The sequence below is a fragment of the Nycticebus coucang genome, chromosome 11 (genome assembly GCF_027406575.1).
Source record: "Nycticebus coucang isolate mNycCou1 chromosome 11, mNycCou1.pri, whole genome shotgun sequence".
Classification (NCBI taxonomy): Eukaryota; Metazoa; Chordata; class Mammalia; order Primates; family Lorisidae; genus Nycticebus; species Nycticebus coucang.
The window spans coordinates 27,004,502-27,024,686 of NC_069790.1; the positions used below are offsets into that span (position 1 = coordinate 27,004,502).

Here is a 20,185-nt window from a genome sequence, read left to right on the forward strand (position 1 = left end):
TAAGAGTCTGTGATTATAAAGCAGAGTAGTTATTACATGAGGAAATTATTCCAAGGGATCTTCCTTTTAGATCCTTCATATATATGTTCATGGTGAATATTCAGTTTGCCAAGAAAAACAAGAAAACATCCCCTCACCTCTATAAGATGTTTGGTTTTACACACATGACTAGAAGTTTCTTGTCAGGACTGAGTTCATCTCCAGATTTCCAAATGTTTTTATTGATAAAAACTACATAAACTTTTCATTTGCCCTTTGTAGTTTAAGTAAGAGCTTTCACACTATCTGTTGAGAAAATCACAGCAGAGGAAAACCCATGGCTCTTCATCCTAAGTCTTCCCACCACTATTAGGATCTGAGTTTTATTGCATTGCTCCCAATTCCAATAAAAATAATCTCGAAATGCTGAAACATAGGGCCAGGTGCAGTGGCTCACACCTGTAATACTAGCACTTTGGGAGGCCTAGGCTGGTGGATTGCCTGAGCTCACAGGTTCAAGACCAGTCTGAGTCAGAGCAAGACCCTTTCTCTAAAAAAAATAGCCAAACATTGTGGCAGGTACCTGTAGTCCCAGCTACTCGGGAGTCTGAGGCCAAGAGAATCAATTGAGCCCAAGAGTTTGAAGTTGCTGTGAACTATGACACCATGGCACTCTACCAAGCGCAACAAAATGAAACTCTGTCTCCAAAAACAAAATGCTGAAACACACATTACAGTATTAATCCACGCACCTATTCCTATCATTAGTGATTTAGACAGTAAATCAAAGACCTCCGAAGAAATCATTTAAAAAGACTTTACTATCATCTTATCAGAAAACATCAATTCTTTTATGGAGATTCAAGTATTATCTGACAATCACAAAAAAAATATGAACTTAATGCCAGCAATGGTTTGATAAAACCAGAACTCCAATGAGCTACAATCCTTTCAGAATAACACCTAACATTTTACAATTTACTATGTAGTGTGGGAAGTATTCTCAGCATTTTACATAACTATCTCATTTTCCCCCCATATTTATTTTCTTCAGTACCCATTTTTGGTAGTGAAAGGTAGATTCTTTCATGTGTTAGTTTTCTATAGCTGCTGTAACACAGTACTGCAGACTGGTTGTCTTCAATAAGAGAAAGTCATTGTCTTACTTCTGGAGGCTAAAAGTCAGAGATCATGGCACTGGCAGAGTTGGTTGCTTGTGAGGGCTGTGAGGGAGAATCTGGCCTATCCCTCTATCTTTGCTTCTAGTGGTTTATTGGCAATCTTTAGTATTCCTTAGCTTATAGAAGCATTACTCCAATCTTAGCCATCATCTTCCCATGGCATTCTCCCTGTGTCTGTTTTGTGTCCTAGGATATGATCAATGTTGGAGAATGTTCTATGGAATGATGAGAAGAATGTATATTCTTTATCTTTGGGATGGAGTGTTCTATATACATCTACCAAGCACAGTTGTTCTAGGGTCTCGTTTAATCTCTAAGATCTTTGTTTAATTTCTGTTTTGAGGATCTGTTCACATGGAGAGAGGGGTATTGAAGTCCTATTATGGTGTTATAGGATCTCATATTGCTCAAACTAAGCAAAGTCTGTTTCAAGAATCTGGAAGCATTTATATTGGGTGCATAAATATTTACAATTGAAATGTCTTCTTGTATTTTTCCCTTGACCAATATAAAGTGACCATCATTGTCTTTTTTGACTTTGGTTACTTTAAATCCACATGTATCTGAAAATAAGACTGCAACCCCTCTTTTCTTCTGAATTCCGTTTGCCTGAAAAACTGACTTCCAACCTTTACCTCTGAGTTTTAATTTGTCTTTTGACATGAGATGTGTTTCCTGCAGACAGCAAATAGATGTCAAATAATAATAATAATAATCCTGAAGAAACCAGAACTTGTCAGAGTTTTGATGTAATATCAAAGAAGAGTATCTATAATTATCTGAAAAGCATTTTAAAATTCTACCTTTTACATATGATTTTCTTCATATACTTGCAAAAGAAGCAGATATAAGAATCTAGATCTCCTATTAAGCTAAAAATTGAGATTTGTGTAATTATAAAATTGTTATTCTTTTCACTTTTTTTTTTACTTTGGAAAACAGTTAGAAGCCTACATTCGAAAAACAGAAAGAGAGCCCATCAACAAATTCACAAGCCATCTGATGGAACTGGAAAAAGAAGAACAATCTAAGCCTTAGCCCAGCGGAAGGAATCTCCAAAATTAAATCAGAGATTAATGAAATTGAAAACAAAAGAATCGTTCAGAAAATTAATGAAACAAGGAGTTGGTTTTTTGAAAAAATAAATAAAATAGATAAACCTTTGGCCAGACTAACTAGAAATCCACAGAGGTACGAGAGATTATCTCTGAATACTACCAGAAACTTTATGCCCAGAAATTTGACAATGTGAAGGAAATGGATCAATATTTGGAATCACACCTCTCCCTAGACTTACCCCAGATGAAATAGATCTCCTGAACAGACCAATTTCAAGCACTGAGTTCAAAGAAACAATAAAAATACTTCCAACAAAAAAAATGCCCTGGTCCAGATGGCTTCACACCAGAATTTTATCAAACCTTCAAAGAAGAGCTTATTCCTATACTGCAGAAATTATTCCAAAAAATTGAGGAGAAAGGAATCTTCCCCAACACGTTCTACGAAGCAAACATCACCCTGATAACAAAACCAGGAAAAGACTCAACTAAAAAGGAGAATTTTAGAGCAATTTCACTAATGAATATAGATGCAAAAATTCTCAACAAAATCTTAGCCACTAGATTACAGCTTACCATCAAAAAAGTCATACATCATGATCAAGTAGGTTTCATCCCAGGGATGCAAGGCTGGTTTAATATTCGCAAGTCTATAAACACTATTCACCATATCAACAGAAGCAAAACCAAAGACTATATAATCCTCTCAATAGATGCAGAAAAAGCATTCAATAAAATCCAGCATCCTTTTCTAATTAGAACACTGAGAAGTATAGGCAAGGATGGCATATTTCTTAAACTGATCGAAGCTATCTGTGACAAACACACAGCTAATATTTTACTGAATGAAGTAAAACTGAAAACTTTTCCTCTTAGAACTGGAACCAGACAAGGTTGTCCTCTGTCACTTTTACTTTTCAACGTAGTGCTGGAAGTTCTAGCCAACACAATTAGACAAGACAAGAAAAAGGCATCCAAATTGGAGCAGAGGAGGTCAAACTCTCCCTTTTTGCTGATGATATGATCTTATACTTAGAGAACTCTAAAGACTCAACCACAAGACTCTTGGAAGTCATCAAAAAATACAGTAATGTCTCAGGATATAAAATCAATTTCAACAAGTTAGTTCAAAGCCAACAACAGCCAAGACAAGAGGTTAATTAAAGGACTCAACTCCCTTCACCATAGCCCCAAAGAAAATGAAATACTTAGGAATATACTTAACAAAAGAGGTGAAGGTCCTCTATAAAGAAAATTATGAAACTCTAAGAAAGGATATAGCAGAGGACATTAACAAATGGAAGAACATACCATGCTCATGGCTGGGAAGAACCAACGTTGTTAAAATGTTTATACTTCGCAGAGCAATTTACCGATTCAACGCCATCCCTATTAAAACACCAACATCCTACTTTCAAGTCTTGGAAAAAATGATTCTGCATTTTGTATGGAACCATAAAAAAACCCTGTATAGCTAAGGCAGTTCTTAGTAATAAAAACAAAACCAGGGGTATCAGTATACCAGATTTTAGGCTGTATTACAAGGCCACAGTGGTCAAGACAGCATGGTACTGGCACAAAAATAGAGACACAGGCATTTGGAATCAAATAGAAAACCAGGAAATGAAACCAACAACTTACAGCCACCTAATCTTCGATAAACTAAACAAGAGGGTCCACTGGGGGAAAGATTCCCTATTCAATAATTGGTGCTGGGAAAATTGGATATCCACATGTAAAAGACTGAAATTGGAGCCCTACTATGAAACTAATTTATGGCTTTCACATGAAAGCTATAATCCAGTTACAACCTAAGAATAGGGGGAAGGATGAAAGGGAGGGGAGGTGGGCAGAGGGAGGGAGATTGATGGGATTACACCTGCGGTGCATCTTACAAGAAACTTAGTAAATGTGGAATGTAAATGTCTTAGAACAATAACTAAAAAAATGCCAGGAAGGCTATGTTAACCAGTGTGATGTAAATGTGTCAAACGGTCTATAAAACCAGGGTATGGTGCTCCATGATCACATTAATGTACACAGCTATGTTTTGATAAATAAAAAAAGACTGAAATTGGACCCACACCTTTCTCCACTCACAAAAATTGATTCAAGATGGATAAAGGACTTAAATTTAAGGCATGAAAAAATTAAAATCCTCAAAGAAAGAATAGGAAAAACACTGGAAGATATTGGCCTAGGGAAAGACTTTATGAGGAAGACTGCCATGCCATGGCAATAGCAACTACAGCAATAATAAACAAATGGGACTTAATTAAACTGAAAAGCTTCTGTACAGCCAAGGAGACAACAACCAAAGCAAATAGACAACCTACCCAATGGGAAAGGATATTTGCATATTTTGAATCACACAAATGCTTAATAACCAGGATCTATACAGAACTTCAATTAATCCACAAGAAAAAAACCAACAATCCCATACATATGGGAAAGAGAGATGAATAGAATCTTCTCTAAAGATGACAGATGAATGGCGAGCAAACATATGAAAAAATGCTCATCATCCCTAATTATTAGAGAAATGCAAATTAAAACCACCTAACCCCAGTGAGAATGGCCTGTATCACAAAATCTCAAAACTGCAGATGCAGGCGCAGATGTGGAGAGAAAGGAACACTTTTACACTGCTGGTGGGACTGCAAACTAATACAACCTTTTTAGAAGGAATTATGGAGAAACCTCAAAGAACTCAACCCAGACCTTCCATTTGATCCTGTAATCCCATTACGGGGCATCTATCCAGAAGGGAAAAAAACCTTTTATTATAAAGACACTTGTACTAGGCTATTTATCGCAGCCCGATTTACAATTGCCAAAATGTGGAAAGAACCTAAATGTCCTTCAACCCAGGAATGGATCGGTAAGCTGTGGTATATGTATACAATGGAATATTATTCAGCCATAAAAAATGGACATTTTTCAGCATCTGTACTAACCTGGACGGAGGTGGAACACATTATTCTTAGTGAAGCATCACAGGAATGGAGAAGTATGAATCCTATGTATTCAATTTTGATATGAAGACAATTAATGACATGGTAGAGCATGGGGGAAAGGGAGAGCAGACAGAGAAGGAGGGAAAGGAGAAGAAGAAAAAGAAAAGAAAAGAAAATGGTGACTAATTCTCACATAAACTGGATTTAATTTTGACCAAAGTACATTACTTAAACATTAATTTTTAATTCAACTTGTTAATATGTTGTTTAGGATATTACATCCTCATTTATAAGTGACATATGTTTCTAATTTCCCCTTTATAATATTTTCTCCAATTTTAATATCGGGTGTAACCAGATCAAGCAGAATGATTTTGAAGTATTTCTTCTTTTTCTATTAGCTATAAGATTTGGCATGATCTGTTTTTCAAAATTATCTTTGACTTTTATTTATAAATATTAGTTGTCTATTTTTTGATACTTAAAAAAAAATAAGAAGTTAACTGATGACTCCATACTGAATCTTAGAATCAAAGTATTCTATAATAGACATACTCTTATTTGACCATGTGAATGTTACTTTCTTTGCATTATTATTATTATTATTGCTTAATATTTCGATGTAGCAATTGTCTGATTCTTTTTCTGAATGTATTTATGTTCATTCATTCTTCATGAGGTTTTTGTTTCTAGTCCTTGTCTTAAACATTGTTATTGTTATTAAATTTTAAGCCTTTTTAATTTTGTGAAGGCAAAAAATGGAAACCTAATAAACACTGGTATATATAAAAATAAATAAATAAATAAATAGTTTTCCTGTATCTACCAAAAAAATGAAAATTTAAAAAATATTTATCAATTCATTCAAAATAATAAAAGCTCAATATATGTTAACACGCATAAAACATTTTTACAAAAATAACTATTTTCCAAAGTAAAAAAAAGTGAATAACAATTTTATAATTTCACTAATCTCAATTTTTAGCTTAATAGAAGATCTAGATTCTAATATCTGCTTCTTTTGCAAGAATATGAAGAAAATCATATGTAAAAGGGAGAATTTTAAAATGCTTTTCAGATAATTAGATACTCTGCTTTGATACTACATCAAAACTCTGACAAGTTCTGGTTTCTTCAGGATTATTACTATTTTTTATTTTTTTGACAGAGTCTCGCTCTGTTGCCCAGGCTAGAGTACCATGGCATTAGCCTACCTCACAGCAACCTCAAACTCATAGGTTCAAACAATCTCCCTGCCTCAGCCTCCCAAGCAGCTGAGACTATATGCCAGCTCCTTTCTTTCTGTTTTTAGTAGAGATAGGGTTTTATTCTTGCTCAAGTTAGTCTCAAACTCCAGAGCTCAAGTAATCCTCCCGCCTCGGCCTCCTAGTGGTAGAATTACAGGCTCAAGTCACCGTACCCAGCCAAGATTATTTTGAAGAAATTATAGCAATGAACTTTTTGTACTCGGTTACCTAAATCCACTAATGTATTTTAGAGTTTGAATGGATCTTTTATCAATTTATAAATATTGGTTGAGTTATAAGGAGTTTCCAAATATTTCCAAACCTATTTATGATACAATATCAAAACAACCCACATTTGCTAATATCACCACTTATCTCTCATCAGGAATGTCTTTTGTACTGTGAAGCTGCCAGACTCACATTAACAAGTTTTCCAAAATTCCAAAATTTTCCCAAAGCTCTAATTTTATTATTGGCCATAAATACTATTAGTTGTTTTCTTAAAGTGACAGGCTCACTTCATTCATTTTCTAGATCAGCAAGTATATATGAAACATATACCACTAATAAGACCAGTTGTTAAGTACCTTAAAAATCCCTCCAGGGAGGGCTTCAAATGCACAAACTTCACCGTGAAAATATGTAAAATGGATAGACATGACAGTGTAGCTCACTTCTGCATATGCAATAAAGATAACTAGATGATTTTTAAATTTCCTTCCATTATACTGGACTCAGTATAATTCAATGTTTCAGGCAATTAATTAATTGATATATGTCCTTGGAAAATTAAAAACAGAACCCAAACTAACTTACATAAAATAATTCACATATTCAGAAATATCTTAAAGTACAAAAAAATTAATCAAGACAACATAAGCAATTCATGAGACAGTAATAGTAGAGGGAATGCTGTTCTGTGATCAGCGTTCACTTGAGTTAGCTAAATTCAGTCTTACTACAGATGGATGATTTGCACTGCAGTTCCAGGCTAACGTGGCAGAGGGAGGGGTTTGGGTGTGTAGAGTTTTTTTTGTTTTTTTTTTTTTTTTCAAATTAGATATATTCTCCTTTCCATAGGGAAAGACATTTTTTAAAAATTGAGATTTACTAAAAAGACAAAGGAATCACACCTAATTTTATTTGAGAGTGGGAAGGTGAGTAGAGGGAGACAGAGAATATGAATACAATGTTCTGATACCAACAATAAAAAAAAAATTAAGCCCACAGTGAAATTTCAAAACAAAAGACTATTAAATCAGACTCAAACTAGTGACAAGTAGAGACTGTAAAGTGGCAGAATTTGCTGAATTTGCGGCAGCTGTGTCCCGATGAATTATATCCGAGAGAGGGTTCCTCCCTCTGTAGCTAAGGCAAATTATTGCATCAGGCGCCTATGCAGGAGAAACCCGTTCGGTGTTTACCACTAGGTCATCGATCCCTAGGATTCTACTGCAAGCTTTTACCTCACTACTGGATAAGAGCATCATTTGAAATAATCTTTTCCTTGCCCTCTCTAAATTCTATTCTTTATACAGTACCCTCGGAAAAGGAGGCCTTTATTATTAAGTCACCAAGTCAGTACTCCAGCCTTCCCTCCCTTCCGCAAAATCAAATTTCAAGATGTTCCATAATAAGGATGTATGACTTAACCAAGTAACTGCAGTATTTGCAGTTCCCCTGGCTTATGATCTGAGAGCTCACTACTTTCAAAGGGCCTTTTCAGAAGCCAGAAAAGATGACAGACGCGGAGAACGTTGAGTTCTCCGCATTATTAGAAAATAAAGTTCGACGCCTCCTCGCATCCACGTTTCAACTCTATTTTCTCAGCCAATCGTTCGGCTAACTAAGCACTGAATGAAAGGCAATGCAAAGGAGGAAATACAATTCAAAGCATCCTGACGATTAAAGAATTAAAGAGTCTGGCCGTAACGTGAAAGAACCGGCAGCTTCAGCATATCATAGACCAGGGAAAGAATTAGCAACCTCTACACCCAGGGAGCACAGAGCCCAGCAGGGCCTGGAAAACTGAAGTTAAGGTTATTAAGTTAGGACACGAGGAGAGCCAAAAAGGGTTACACATCCCAGACCCACTGGAGACCGGGCAAGAGCAAGGACTCGGAAAAGAGAACAGATCGGTAAGACAGGGACGCAGACTAAGGGCCCGAGGGAGTCATCCAAAAAGAGCCCAGGACAGGGGATGCAGAGGACAGAGGACAGAGAGAAGGAAGGTGGCCGACGCACGAGGGACTTGGGTCCGAAGTGGGGAAGCGAGGAAGACACCAGAGTATGAACGGAAGGGGGTAACCGACGAGGTAGCCGGGTGCCGAGGGAAGGATACCAGAAGGCTCTAGGGAGGAGAGCGGGCACCCAAATGGAGGGCACCAAACGGCGGTACCTGCTGGCGCACGGCTACTCTGAGAGGTGCCAGCACCTCCTCAGCCCCGGCGCCGTCCATGCTGCTCCCGTAGGCGGCGGCGGGGTGTGAGGTCCGGACGCAGGCGGGAGCGCTGAGGAGCCGGCGGGGTGGAAGCGAGGGCTGGGCCGGGAGCCGGGGCAGCAGCGACAGCAGCAGAGCGGCGCGAACACCTCTAAACAGCGTGGGCAGCGGAGAGGGCATGAGCCGAGAGCCTTGGGCGGACCGGAGGGGGCGGGGCGGAAGCGGCGCGCGCTGCCCGGCCTAGAGCATGATGAAATCGCCGCGTAAACGCCGCGGCGCGCGCGCAGCCGCACATACCCAACCCCGTACGCGGCGCCAGGTCGCCGCCTGCAGATTCGACGCAAAACCCGGAAGGAGCCGGCACAGGGCTTTCTGCACCTTGAGCGCTGGGCGGGGCTGCAAGCTGACGGATGTGCATAGAAATGCGTCAAGCCACCCAAGCCGGGTGGATATTCAAGGACACAGCCCCATGCGAGAACTGCTGATCGAGACGCCCAAGGACCCTTGAAAACATAGGCTTGTACACGGGCGCTTGACGCTGGTTCACTCGCACACTTCTGTTGCTGTTCTTTCGCACCATGCGCCTTAAAAGGGTCGTAAAATATCAAATATCGGATAGAGACTTAGTCTTAATGTTAAGTAGACGAGGAAGCAGGCCCACAGAAGTTAACGATTTGCCCGGTGTCATACATCCACGGCTCACCAATGTTAAAGCGGGGGGAAGGGGAGGAGGAATGAGGAACTAGTGTCATCAGAAGCTTTTTAGAGAAGTAAATTCTAGCCTGCCTTTGCGGAGGACGCTGGGTTTGGACAAGCCGAGATGAGGAAAAGCAAGAGGTAACAAGGAAGAGATGAGAAAAATCTGGGAAACATTATAACTCTGGGGTGTGGAGATGAGAATCTCTGTGCCGCGTAAATCCCTCCGCTTGGAGTTGTCTCAGCATGGCTTCCTCCTGCTCCAATGGCTAGTAAGATAGAGAGAAAGTATGAGACATCCCCTCTCCTCTCCTTAACACAGTTCCTGTAACAGGGCATAGGGCAGGCTGACTGCATGCTTGTTAAAAATGTTTTCTGCTGACGTAGTAGTGACAACAAAAGCTGTAGGGGCCCTTTCCCTAAGACAAGATGCTTTGAACTTACCCTGTTCAATGTATGTTTATCTTGTTCAACCCCTTGTTAATAAAGACTTAACAAGCTAGTGCTATAAGAATTCTTTATCTTTCTGCTAATTGCTAGATATGCTTCTGTGAAAAACGTTGGTCATGAGAACCGGCTACCTGCTTGCTTGCATCAGCTCACATAGCCCACCCTATATGCACCCTGAAAATGTTTAGATCGGAGATGTTCTCTCAGTCCTTTTCTGGGGCTGAAAAGTCAGCCGCAGGCCGGCTAATAAAAGACTCCATTCGGACGCTTTAATTTGGCTGTGTGGTCTTTTCTCGCCCCACAACCGTAAGTAGTTGGAAAAGGGGGATTCCTGCTTTTTGATAGGACAGTTTGATTTTTTTTCTTGCTGTTTTGTTTGTACACAATTCTTTGTAGATTTTAGTTATTAGACCTTTTCATATTACAGTTTTTGAATATTTTCTCACATTCTGCAGGGTGTCTATTTGCTTTGCTAATTATTTCCTGCGTAGAAGGATTTTTTAAAAATTATTATTGTTGGGGATTCATTGAGGATACAAGAAACCAGGTTACACTGATTATGCAGAAGGTTTTTAATTTAATCAGGTCTAGACCAATTTATTTTTGTTGTTGCTGTGATTGACATTAGGATGTTCTTCATAAATTCTTTGCCTAGATATCTAGAAGGTTTTCAACATTTTTGTCTAGAATTCATATGGTTTCTTGCCTTACATTTAAGTCCTTTATCCATCTTAAATTAATTTTTGTAAGTGGTGAGAGATATAGATCTTGTTTCATTCTTCTGCATGTGGCTATCCAGTTTTCCCTATTTATTATATAGGGACTCTTTTCCCCAGTGAATATTGTCTCTTTTGTCAAAAGATCAAATGGTTGTAAGAGGCAGTGGTTTTGTTTTGGTTTGGTTTTCTGAGACAGTATTACTCTGTTGCCTAGGCTAGAATGCCATTGTTGTCAGTCTAGCTTACAGGAATCTCAAACTCCTTGGTTCAAGGGATCCCCCTGCCTCAGCCTCCAGAATAGCTGGGACTACTAACTAGTTGGGCCCAGATAATTTTTTTCTATTTTTAGTAGAGACTGAGTCTCACTCTTGCTAGGCTGGTCTTGAAGTCCTGAGCTCAAGTGATCCTCCTGCCTCAGCCTTCCAGAGTACTAGAATTACAGATGTGAGCCCCCACACTGGCCAGTGGTTGGCTTTATGTGTATATCTGAGCTTTCTGTTCTGTTCCATGGGTCTACGTCTCTATATTTATGCCATTTCAAAAGAAAGACAACTGGTCAATGAACATATGTTTATATTTCAGTAATCATCAGAGAAATGAAAATTGAAACCACAATGAGGATATCACCTTACTCCAGTTAGAAAGCCATTTATCAAAAAGTCCAAAAAGCAATAGATGCTGGCATGGATGCAGAGAGAAAAGAACACTTACACACTGTTGGTGGGATGGCAAACTAGTACAACTATTGAGATTACTCAAAGAATTAAAAGTGGATTTACCATTCAATCCAGCAAGCCCACTATGGGTATTTACCCAAAAGAAACAAGTGTCTTTCATCAAAACGACACTAATGTTTATTGCAGCACAATTCACAATTGCAAAGATGTGGAATCAACCCAAATGCCCATCAATTCATGAGTAGAATAACAAAATGTAGTATATGTATACCACTGAGTACTACTCAGCCATGAAGAAAGATGACTTAATAATGAGTTTTGCAACAATTTGGATGGAACTGGAGACCTATCCCAGATGAAGCATCTAAAGAATGGATAAACAAACAATATATGTACTCACTTTTGTTTTTTTTTTTGAGACAAAGTCTCACTTTGTTGCCCTCAGTAAAGTGCTGTAGTGTCACAGCTCACAGCAACCTCAAACTCTTGGGCTTAAGCGATTCTCTTGCTTCATCCTCCCAAGTAGCTGGGACTACAGGTGCCCACCACAACTCCTGGCCATTTTTTTGTTGTTGTTGCAGTTGTCATCGTTGTTTAGCTGGCCTGGGCTGGTTTCGAAACCACCAGCCTTGATGCATGTGGCCTACGTGTAACCACTGTGCTACGGGTGCTGAGCCTACATGTACTCACTACCCTGTTTCCCCGAAAATAAGACAGTGTCTTATTTTAAGGTGTGCTCCCAAAGATGTGCTAGGTCTTATTTTCAGGGAACGTCTTATCTTTCCTGTAAGTAGGTCTTATTTTTGGAGGATGTCTTATTTTCAGGGAAACAGGGTATTAAATTGGATGAGCACACTGATGAGCACGCCTGTCCACAGAAAGAAATAAAACTCAACGGAAATCAATTAGGGGGTAGTGAGTAGGATGAAACAGGTGAAAAACTACCTAATGGGTACAGTGAACACTTTCTGGGTGACAGACACACATGTCAGTCTGATTTTAGCATTATAAACGCAACCAACATAACCGAAATCATTCATACCCCCATGATATTTTGAAATAATTAAAAAGAAAAGCTGGATTCTCAAAAAAAGGCATAAAATGAAAATGCTGTAGGGAAGCGCCTGTGGTTCAAAAGGATAGGGTGCCGGCCCCATATGCCGGAAGTGGGGGGTTCAAACCCAGCCCTGGCCAAAAACTGCAAAACAAAACAAAAAAAGAAAAAAGAAAATGCTGTAAAATGCCAAGTGGTACTGTTGGACTCCCCTACACCGCTAAAGACAGTGTCCGCTAGTGTAGCCACTTTTGAGAACTCTGGCAGTATCTACTGAAGCTGACCATACACACCGCCTTTTGACCTACAGTTCCCCACCAGGAGTATAAGAGTACACGGGCTCACCATAATGAATTCTCCTTTCCCAATAGTATGAAAGTCTATGTTACTACTTATTTTCCTGTTTCTATTTTTTAAACTTTTATTTCAAGATTTGATATGAGTTATAATTTATTTGGCTTTTATTTTACTAGATAACTTACCATTAATGTTAGGGTTTTTTTTGTTGTTTTTTTGGGTTTTTTTGAGACGGATCTTGCCACGTTGCCCTAGGTTTCTGGAACCCTGGTGCTGCCTGGAGAATGGGCTCTGCACAGTGGCATGACCTTTCAAGGTCATACCACAATGCTCCCCCACGTCCCTCTGGTCTAGAATTGGTTGGCCTGTAAAACCTGCCTTTGAAGAGAATTTCTCTTTCAGGTCTTCGGCAGATCCTGGAATAGAAGCTGCTCTTTCACTACTGAAGGACATGCCTCAGGGGTCTAAAGAGGTCAAATACCTCTTTCACTTGCCCCTTGGGGCAGCCTTTTCACAGTCCCAGGTGTTTGAGGCTTTGGGAGGCATTTCTCTCTCCTAGCTCTTTTTTGCAGGGAAGGGAAGGGGGAGTTTGGACCTCTAAGTCTCTACTTCCCTCTGCTATTCTCTTTCTCCTTTCCAGAAGTTTCTAACGTTGAACCCACTCCTTAACTTGGCCTTGTTCCTTCTTTAACACATATTTGCTGAGTTAGGGGGTTCTGGGTATACCCAGGGCATCTATTGTTTTAACAGATCTCATCCATCTTCACCCCCTACATTGTATGACCTTAACCGAGGTTGGGATTGTCAGAATACCAGGAGGTAGTCTCCTTTGTTCATTGGGTCCTCCAAGATGTAGATGACAAGACAGAACTAAGGGGGCAAGGATTTTATCAGAGGAAACTCCTATGTGAAAGAAAATAGGGAGGAAGCCAGAGAAGGCCAGCAGAACCATCAGACCCACAATATAACTCTGACCCCGAGTGATAGAGAGAGAGATGGTAGGGTGGAAACTCACTAGCCTACTGCACCCTCTAAGGAAGGTTTGGCAAAACTACCATTGATTTATTGAACTAAAGTTGGCAATACCAGAATCCCCTGTACTCTGCTATTGATAAGGAACAGCCCATGAGAGGCATGCTTCTGGAAAAGCTCTACCTTAGATTTCACAGAGGGGCCCTCAGTGAAACTGTTAACTGTGTTAAAGGGTCATGGTATTAGGAAGGTTGAGAACCACTGCTCTAGGAGGTCTGTGAGGCATATTGTTGTGATGCTGTGTCTCCCATCAGATCAACATCTAAGAGAGATTTGGACTTAGTTTTTTCTTGTCCTTTCCTGGTCTTTTGAGTCCTAGATTATGACACAAAGTCACATTTGACATATAGCACTTCCCAGCCTGGCTTGTAAGAACCCCCACTTGCCATCCTCCGTGCTCTTCCCTGTTCTACTGGCTGCATACAATGGCCAACATAACCTTGGGTGTTAAAGATGAAAGAGCCTAAGTCCCTGAATGACTATGTGGAACACAGCTCATTGCCCCTGCTTTTTACAATAACCTCTCTGAATTACTGACATGAGCAAAAATTAAAGTTACTTTGCATTTGAGCTATTGTACATTTTGGGTCTAATTGTTAGAACAATGGGCCACATATGATAAAAATGGTAAGAGTCACAAAGTCTGCATCTGGGACACAAAAGAAGGAAGGAAAGAGTAAAAAGATAATTTGCTTTACAAATGTTCTGTTTATATGTGACTTTTGAAGAGTATGGAGTTCAGCAAAGCTGGCATCACTCATATATACAAACATACTAGGAAATTATGCTAAGTAAGTGGTCCTGGTCACATTTCTCTGGGTCATTATCTCTCCAGCTTTCTGGAATCTCTACTAAAAGTAAGGTACCCAATCCTTTTTCTGTGCCTTCTCCTTCCCCTTCAGTCTGCCCTCCAAGCTAAGGTGTGCACTGCGTTCTTAGATGCCCAGCTAGCTTTCTTCCAGCCCACACCTCCAGGACCCTAATAATGCTTCCCAGACTCTGCTGTGGGAGGGAAGGCCACACATTTGTACTCCTGGCTCTAGACCTTTCCCTGTTCTGGCCTCAGTCTCCCTATCTGAACAATGAGGGCAGCTGGGCCTGCTGAACTTCTAGTCCCTTCCTGCTCTGAGTTTGTGAACTTGTGACTTAGGGAAACAAAATCCCTAAGAAATTGGAGAGCAGGTTTCACTCTGTCCAGCAGAGGGGAGCAGCTACCCACAAACCAACACCTAACCAAAGAAGGTCAGTAAATGTTAATGCTGCTCTGGCCTTGCCAGTTTAGTGGGAAGGAAGACGTTTATGCAAGCTAGGAAGACAAAATATACAAAAACAGACAAATAAACAAAAAGCCTCACCAGAGTGAGGTGCTACTCCAACACTGACAAGTCTCCAGCTGGATGGACTCATACTCTCTGTTATGATTTGAATTGTGTCCCCCTTAAAATCACCTCAGAATCTGACCTTATTTGATAATGGTCAGTACTAATGTAACTAAGTAAATTAAGATGGGTTCATATTGGAGTAGAGTGACCCCTTAAGCCAGTAGTGTTACTGACCTCACAGCTCTTGGTCCCCAAGACAGTGGAAATTGGCACAAGACAGAAAAAGAAGTTTATTGCTAGGCATGGTGGCTTATGCTTGTAATCCCAGCATTTATGAGGCCAAGGCAGGTGGATTGCCTGCGCTCACAGGTTCACGACCAGCCTGAGCCAGAACAAGACCTCATCTCTAAAAAAACAGCCAGGTGTTGTGGTGGGCAACTGTAGTCCCAGCTACTGGGAGGCTGAGACAAGAGAATCACTTAAGCCCAGGAGTTTGAGGTTGCTGTGAGCTGTGATGCCACAGTACTCTACCCAGGATGACAAAGTGAGACTCTATCTCAAAAAATAAAAAAAAAAAAAGACAAAGGAATTTATATAGGCAAGGTTGGAGGAGTACTTTTGCTCAAAAAAAAGAGACAGTGCTGGTTAAGGGCTGGAGGAACTTCTAAAGGTTAGAAAGAGAAAGTTTGATGCCAACAATGAAATCAAAGCATGTAAAGGTGGAGTTTTATAGGCAGCTGCCCATCTGCTGATCATGCTTCACATATTGCATGTCTCATTATCATGTTAAATGCGTAATTTTTAGCATTAAAATGAGGCAAAGGGTCTATGAAAAGTCAACTTTGATCTTCATCTTGGCAGTAGCTGGTTCATTCTGGCTTTCAGGCCAGTGGATCCTGGCTCCATCCTGTTAAAGGAAGCAGCTACCTTCTACTGAAGCTGGTGTTAATCATTTCAAACCTTTTGTTCAGTACTGTAAGCAAACTTGAGCTTCAGCTCAAGACTGAGGCAGGCAGTCAGAGTCCTTCTCCTATACTATCTCAGCAAGACTAGTGTCCTTTTAGAAGAGGAAGATTTGAACATAGGCGCAGGGGGATGATGGCCACATGAAGATAGAGGCAGAGGTAGTAGTTACGCTGCCACAAACCAAGGAAAGCCTGGGACCACCAGAAGCTGGAATACTCTTCCTTTAGCAGTGGTTCTCAACCTTCCTAATGCTGTGGCCCTTTAATACAGTTCCTATGGGTCATGACCCACAGGTTGAGAACCACTGCTTTAGCAACTTCAGGAGAAGCATGGCCCTGCCAACATTCTGATCTTGGACTTTTAGCCTCCAAAACTGTGAGACTGTTTCCATGGTTTAAGCCACCCATTTGCAATCCTTAGTCATGGCAGCCCCAGGAAACCATCATTAGTCCCACCCCTCCCACCTTCCTTAGCAGAGGTTGTGCTGCTATGGACAGAATCTCACCTCTGCAGCATCTTGGTTTGATTACAAAGTGTTTATTATTGTTGCTGTTAGTTTTAACTTTCAAGTTTCATGCCTTTAGCTGGGCCACTCCCACTGATAAGTCACCTGACTCCCGCGAGCTTTTGAGTTGTGGTCCCGGCTCCAGGATTCCCTGGGAGGTTGAGGAGAAGGGATTTCCTCGATCTCCTCTCAAGCTCCTCTCAGGATGGGCTTCCTGTCCTCAGAGGGCAACTTTGATCCAGAGAAGATTCTTTATGTTGGACAAAAATCTGCCTCCCGGTAGCTTTAGCCCACCAGTCCTTGCTCTGCCCTCCTAGGCCACATAGACCCTCTCTGCTTCCTCCACCTTTAGTCATTTACACATAGGAGTCCTATACCCTCTTGTCTCCTTTAAACCATCTATCCCAGAACCCTCAGGAATTCCCCATTGGTTTCTTGGACAAACTTACCTAGACAAACTCCAGCTTATTAAACTTCCCCTGGAAGGGGAACTGGATAGGACACACCTGGCATATCTTTTAACCATAGTTAAGACATCAAGATCACCACCTCCTTAGTTATAAACTCAATGCCCATGATGATACCATCTGAGATTATCTAAAAGACCATAGCCATTGTGACTCCCCAGTAGGGATGTAACCTTTGGCCACCAAAGATACATCTATGGGTATAAGAGTTTGGTATGAGGATGATAAACTGCCTGTTGGAGGGAGGAATGATATCCACTTAAAATTTAAATTCAGTTCTATAGGCGAAAGGCCTATATGCCTCTGGCCAAAAAAGCTGTTTGAGAGGGAGTAGTCAAAAGACTTTGTGCGGGCATACTTGTGAGAAACTGAGGCAGAATCCCATATGGCCTGGTTGGTTGCGGGCATAAAAACCCCCTGACCTAAGGTCCACATGGGAGCAGAGGCTTGCAAACAGGTTTCTGTATGTCCTAGGAATTTCTTGACTATGCCTTGCTTAAAGATTAAAGTAACTGCCTCCAGACGGTGAGGCCAGTAAGGCAGGTATTCAATTTACCTTTCTCCCCCAGACCCTCAGGCTTTATCAGATAAGAGCAAAGAAATAATGGCTAACAACATGTTCTCCATTAAGTCATGTATTTTTAGGAGAATTAAGTTAGATAAAGTAGTTATCTGTTAATCCGGTTAAACCTTAGCCCATAAGGATAGCTTTAGATAATGTTAGTAAAATGGTTATCAGTTAATCTGGTTTATCCATAGCCCTGTAAGTACCAGGCAGTAAGAGGCCTAGGGCCAAGGTTTAAGCCATGTTTTTATTGATTAAGTTATGTGCCTATATAAGCTTTGGTGGAAGAAATAAAGATTGCCACATGCCATGAGAGAGCAGTGGTCCCTTTTATTTTCCATACAATTTCAATTGCAGGTTTTATTCTCCATGACACTGCTTCTCCATGAGACCCTAACAGCAACACAGTTCTTTTTATTTACTTATTTAGATAGAGTCTCATTCTGTAGCCCCAGGTAGAGTGGACTGGCATCATCACAGCTCACTGCAATCTCAAACTGCTTGGCTCAAGTGATCCTCTTGCTTTAGCCTCTAGAGTAGAAGAGACTACAGGCACCTGCCGTGACTCCTGGCTAAGTTTTCTATTTTTTGTAGACATGGGGTTTTACTCTTGCTTAGGCTGGTCTCAAACTCTTGAGCTCAAGCAATCCTCTTGCCTTGGCCTCCCAGAGTGCTAGGATTGCAGTCATGAGTCACTGTACCTGACCTATATTTAAATTTGACCATGTTACTTCCCCACACTCTTTAAAACCATCCATGACTTTCCATCTCCTCCATGATAAAGTCTGGACCCACCATGGCCTGCTCTCAGCTCACATCTGGCCAGTCCTCCCTCAGACTCTATGATCCAGTCTTACTAAACTTTGCTCATAACTTCCCTTACCTGAGTGGCAGGGAATCTACTGAAGGGAAATCAGGAAAACTCAGAATGAATGGGAGCCCAGGCCAGGCTCTGGAATGCTCACATCCAAGAGTGTTCTGGGTGGCCAAGGAGCAGAGAGTGGGGGGCTAGTTGGGAACTGCATTTGGATGTAAGTAACAGAGAGATGGAAATCAGAGGCATAACTACACAGTGCTAGCTCCTGAACTGTCTTGCACGTGTTCTCTCTGTGTCATATCTCAAAAGAAACCCAGTGATGCAAGTCTTAAGGGCTGAGTTGGGGCTGGGTTCTTTTAGCGTCTCTTGGCTTCTTCCTCAGAGCTAGTGAAAGATAGCTAATGAATCACCAGTTTTCAGACTCCTCTTTCAGGCAAAAACCCCAAGGATGAAGTGACAGGATGTGTACCAGTATCATGCCTCCCTCTTCAGAAGCCTTTTCCAGTAGCCCTGCTCAGCAGCTTTGCCAGCATCTCACTGAAAACCGGGTTATACAGTGTGATGGTTTATGTGTATACTGGGCTTGTCCACGGTACTTATATATGTGGTATGTACTTGGCAAACATGTCTGGATGTTCCTATGAAGGTATTTTTTAGATGAGATTAACATTTAAATCAGTAAATTTTGAGTAAAGCAGATTGTCCTTCATAATGTAGGTGAGTTTTGTCCAATCAGCTGAAGGCCCCACGAAAAAAACTGAACTATCCAGAGAAGGAGGAATTATGTCTTCAGACTGCCTTTGGCCTTGAGCTTCAACTATTCCTGGGATCTCTAGCATGCCAGCCCTCCCTGCAGATTTCAGATTTGCTAGCCCACCCCGAGTCACATGAGCCAATTCCTTAAAATAAACCCTTTGACTCTCTCTCTCTCTCTCACACACACACACTCACACAGGGGTGAGAAGCCTTACTAACGCAGATGATGATGATTTTTAATTGGGTACGCTGTTATTCCTTCCCAAAGTAGAAGTTTGTAGGTAGGGTATTTGATGAGCCTCCAACAGCCTTTGCTACACACAAACAGCAACTAATACCCAGAACAGCCTCATCAGGCCCACTGCCTCTGTACTGAAGAGAAGTTCCTTCCTTCATTGCATTACAGGGCCAAGCCTCCATCATCCCGGGGAACTGGCTCAATGGTGCCCTAGTTTGAGGATTTCCCCTTTCCTGGCTGTTCTGAGTGGGAAAAGGGATGGTCTGAATCAGTATTTGTTTGCATAAATCATTTGGTGCATTTGGAATCACATCCTTAGAATGAATTCCAATCAGTAGCATTACTAAAAAAATTATACCAAAAATGTAAACCATGTTGATCCATTTTTCCAAATTGTTTTCCAACAAGGCAGTAGTATTATTTGTCTTTCAATATTGTTCTTCAAAAAAATGACACATAAAAGTTTCACAATTTTCTATAGTGAGATTTTCTTCATTTTATGCTTTGTGAGTTCTGTAATTTTTAAGTACTAATCTTCCCATTCAGGAGGTTCTGTTCCAACTATTCAATTTTGCTTTCTCCTGGTTGTCCTTAAATTCCCTTTCCCACTGGTGCATGGGGCAACACTCAGCACGTTTTCCATAGCCAGTGACCAGAAGTGAGCCCCAGCCACAGCAGGCTGAGAAGAGAGAAATCCAGGATTGTTGTTTCCCTAAACTCTCATCTGTGTCCAGCTGACACCTTCAGCACAGCTCAGGTCCT

At 40.8% G+C, this 20,185-nt stretch overlaps 1 protein-coding gene across 1 annotated transcript in view; it reads right to left on the reverse strand.

Moving 5' to 3' along the window:
* The window catches only part of GARS1 (glycyl-tRNA synthetase 1), a 61,218-nt gene extending 51,999 nt beyond the window's left edge, over positions 1-9,219 (reverse strand). Inside the window, exon 1 of the mRNA XM_053554023.1 lies at positions 8,821-9,219. Coding sequence (XP_053409998.1) covers positions 8,821-9,042 — 222 coding nt within the window. The 5' untranslated portion in view covers positions 9,043-9,219. The remainder of the gene's footprint in view (positions 1-8,820) is intronic.
* Positions 9,220-20,185: the final 10,966 nt, after the last annotated feature.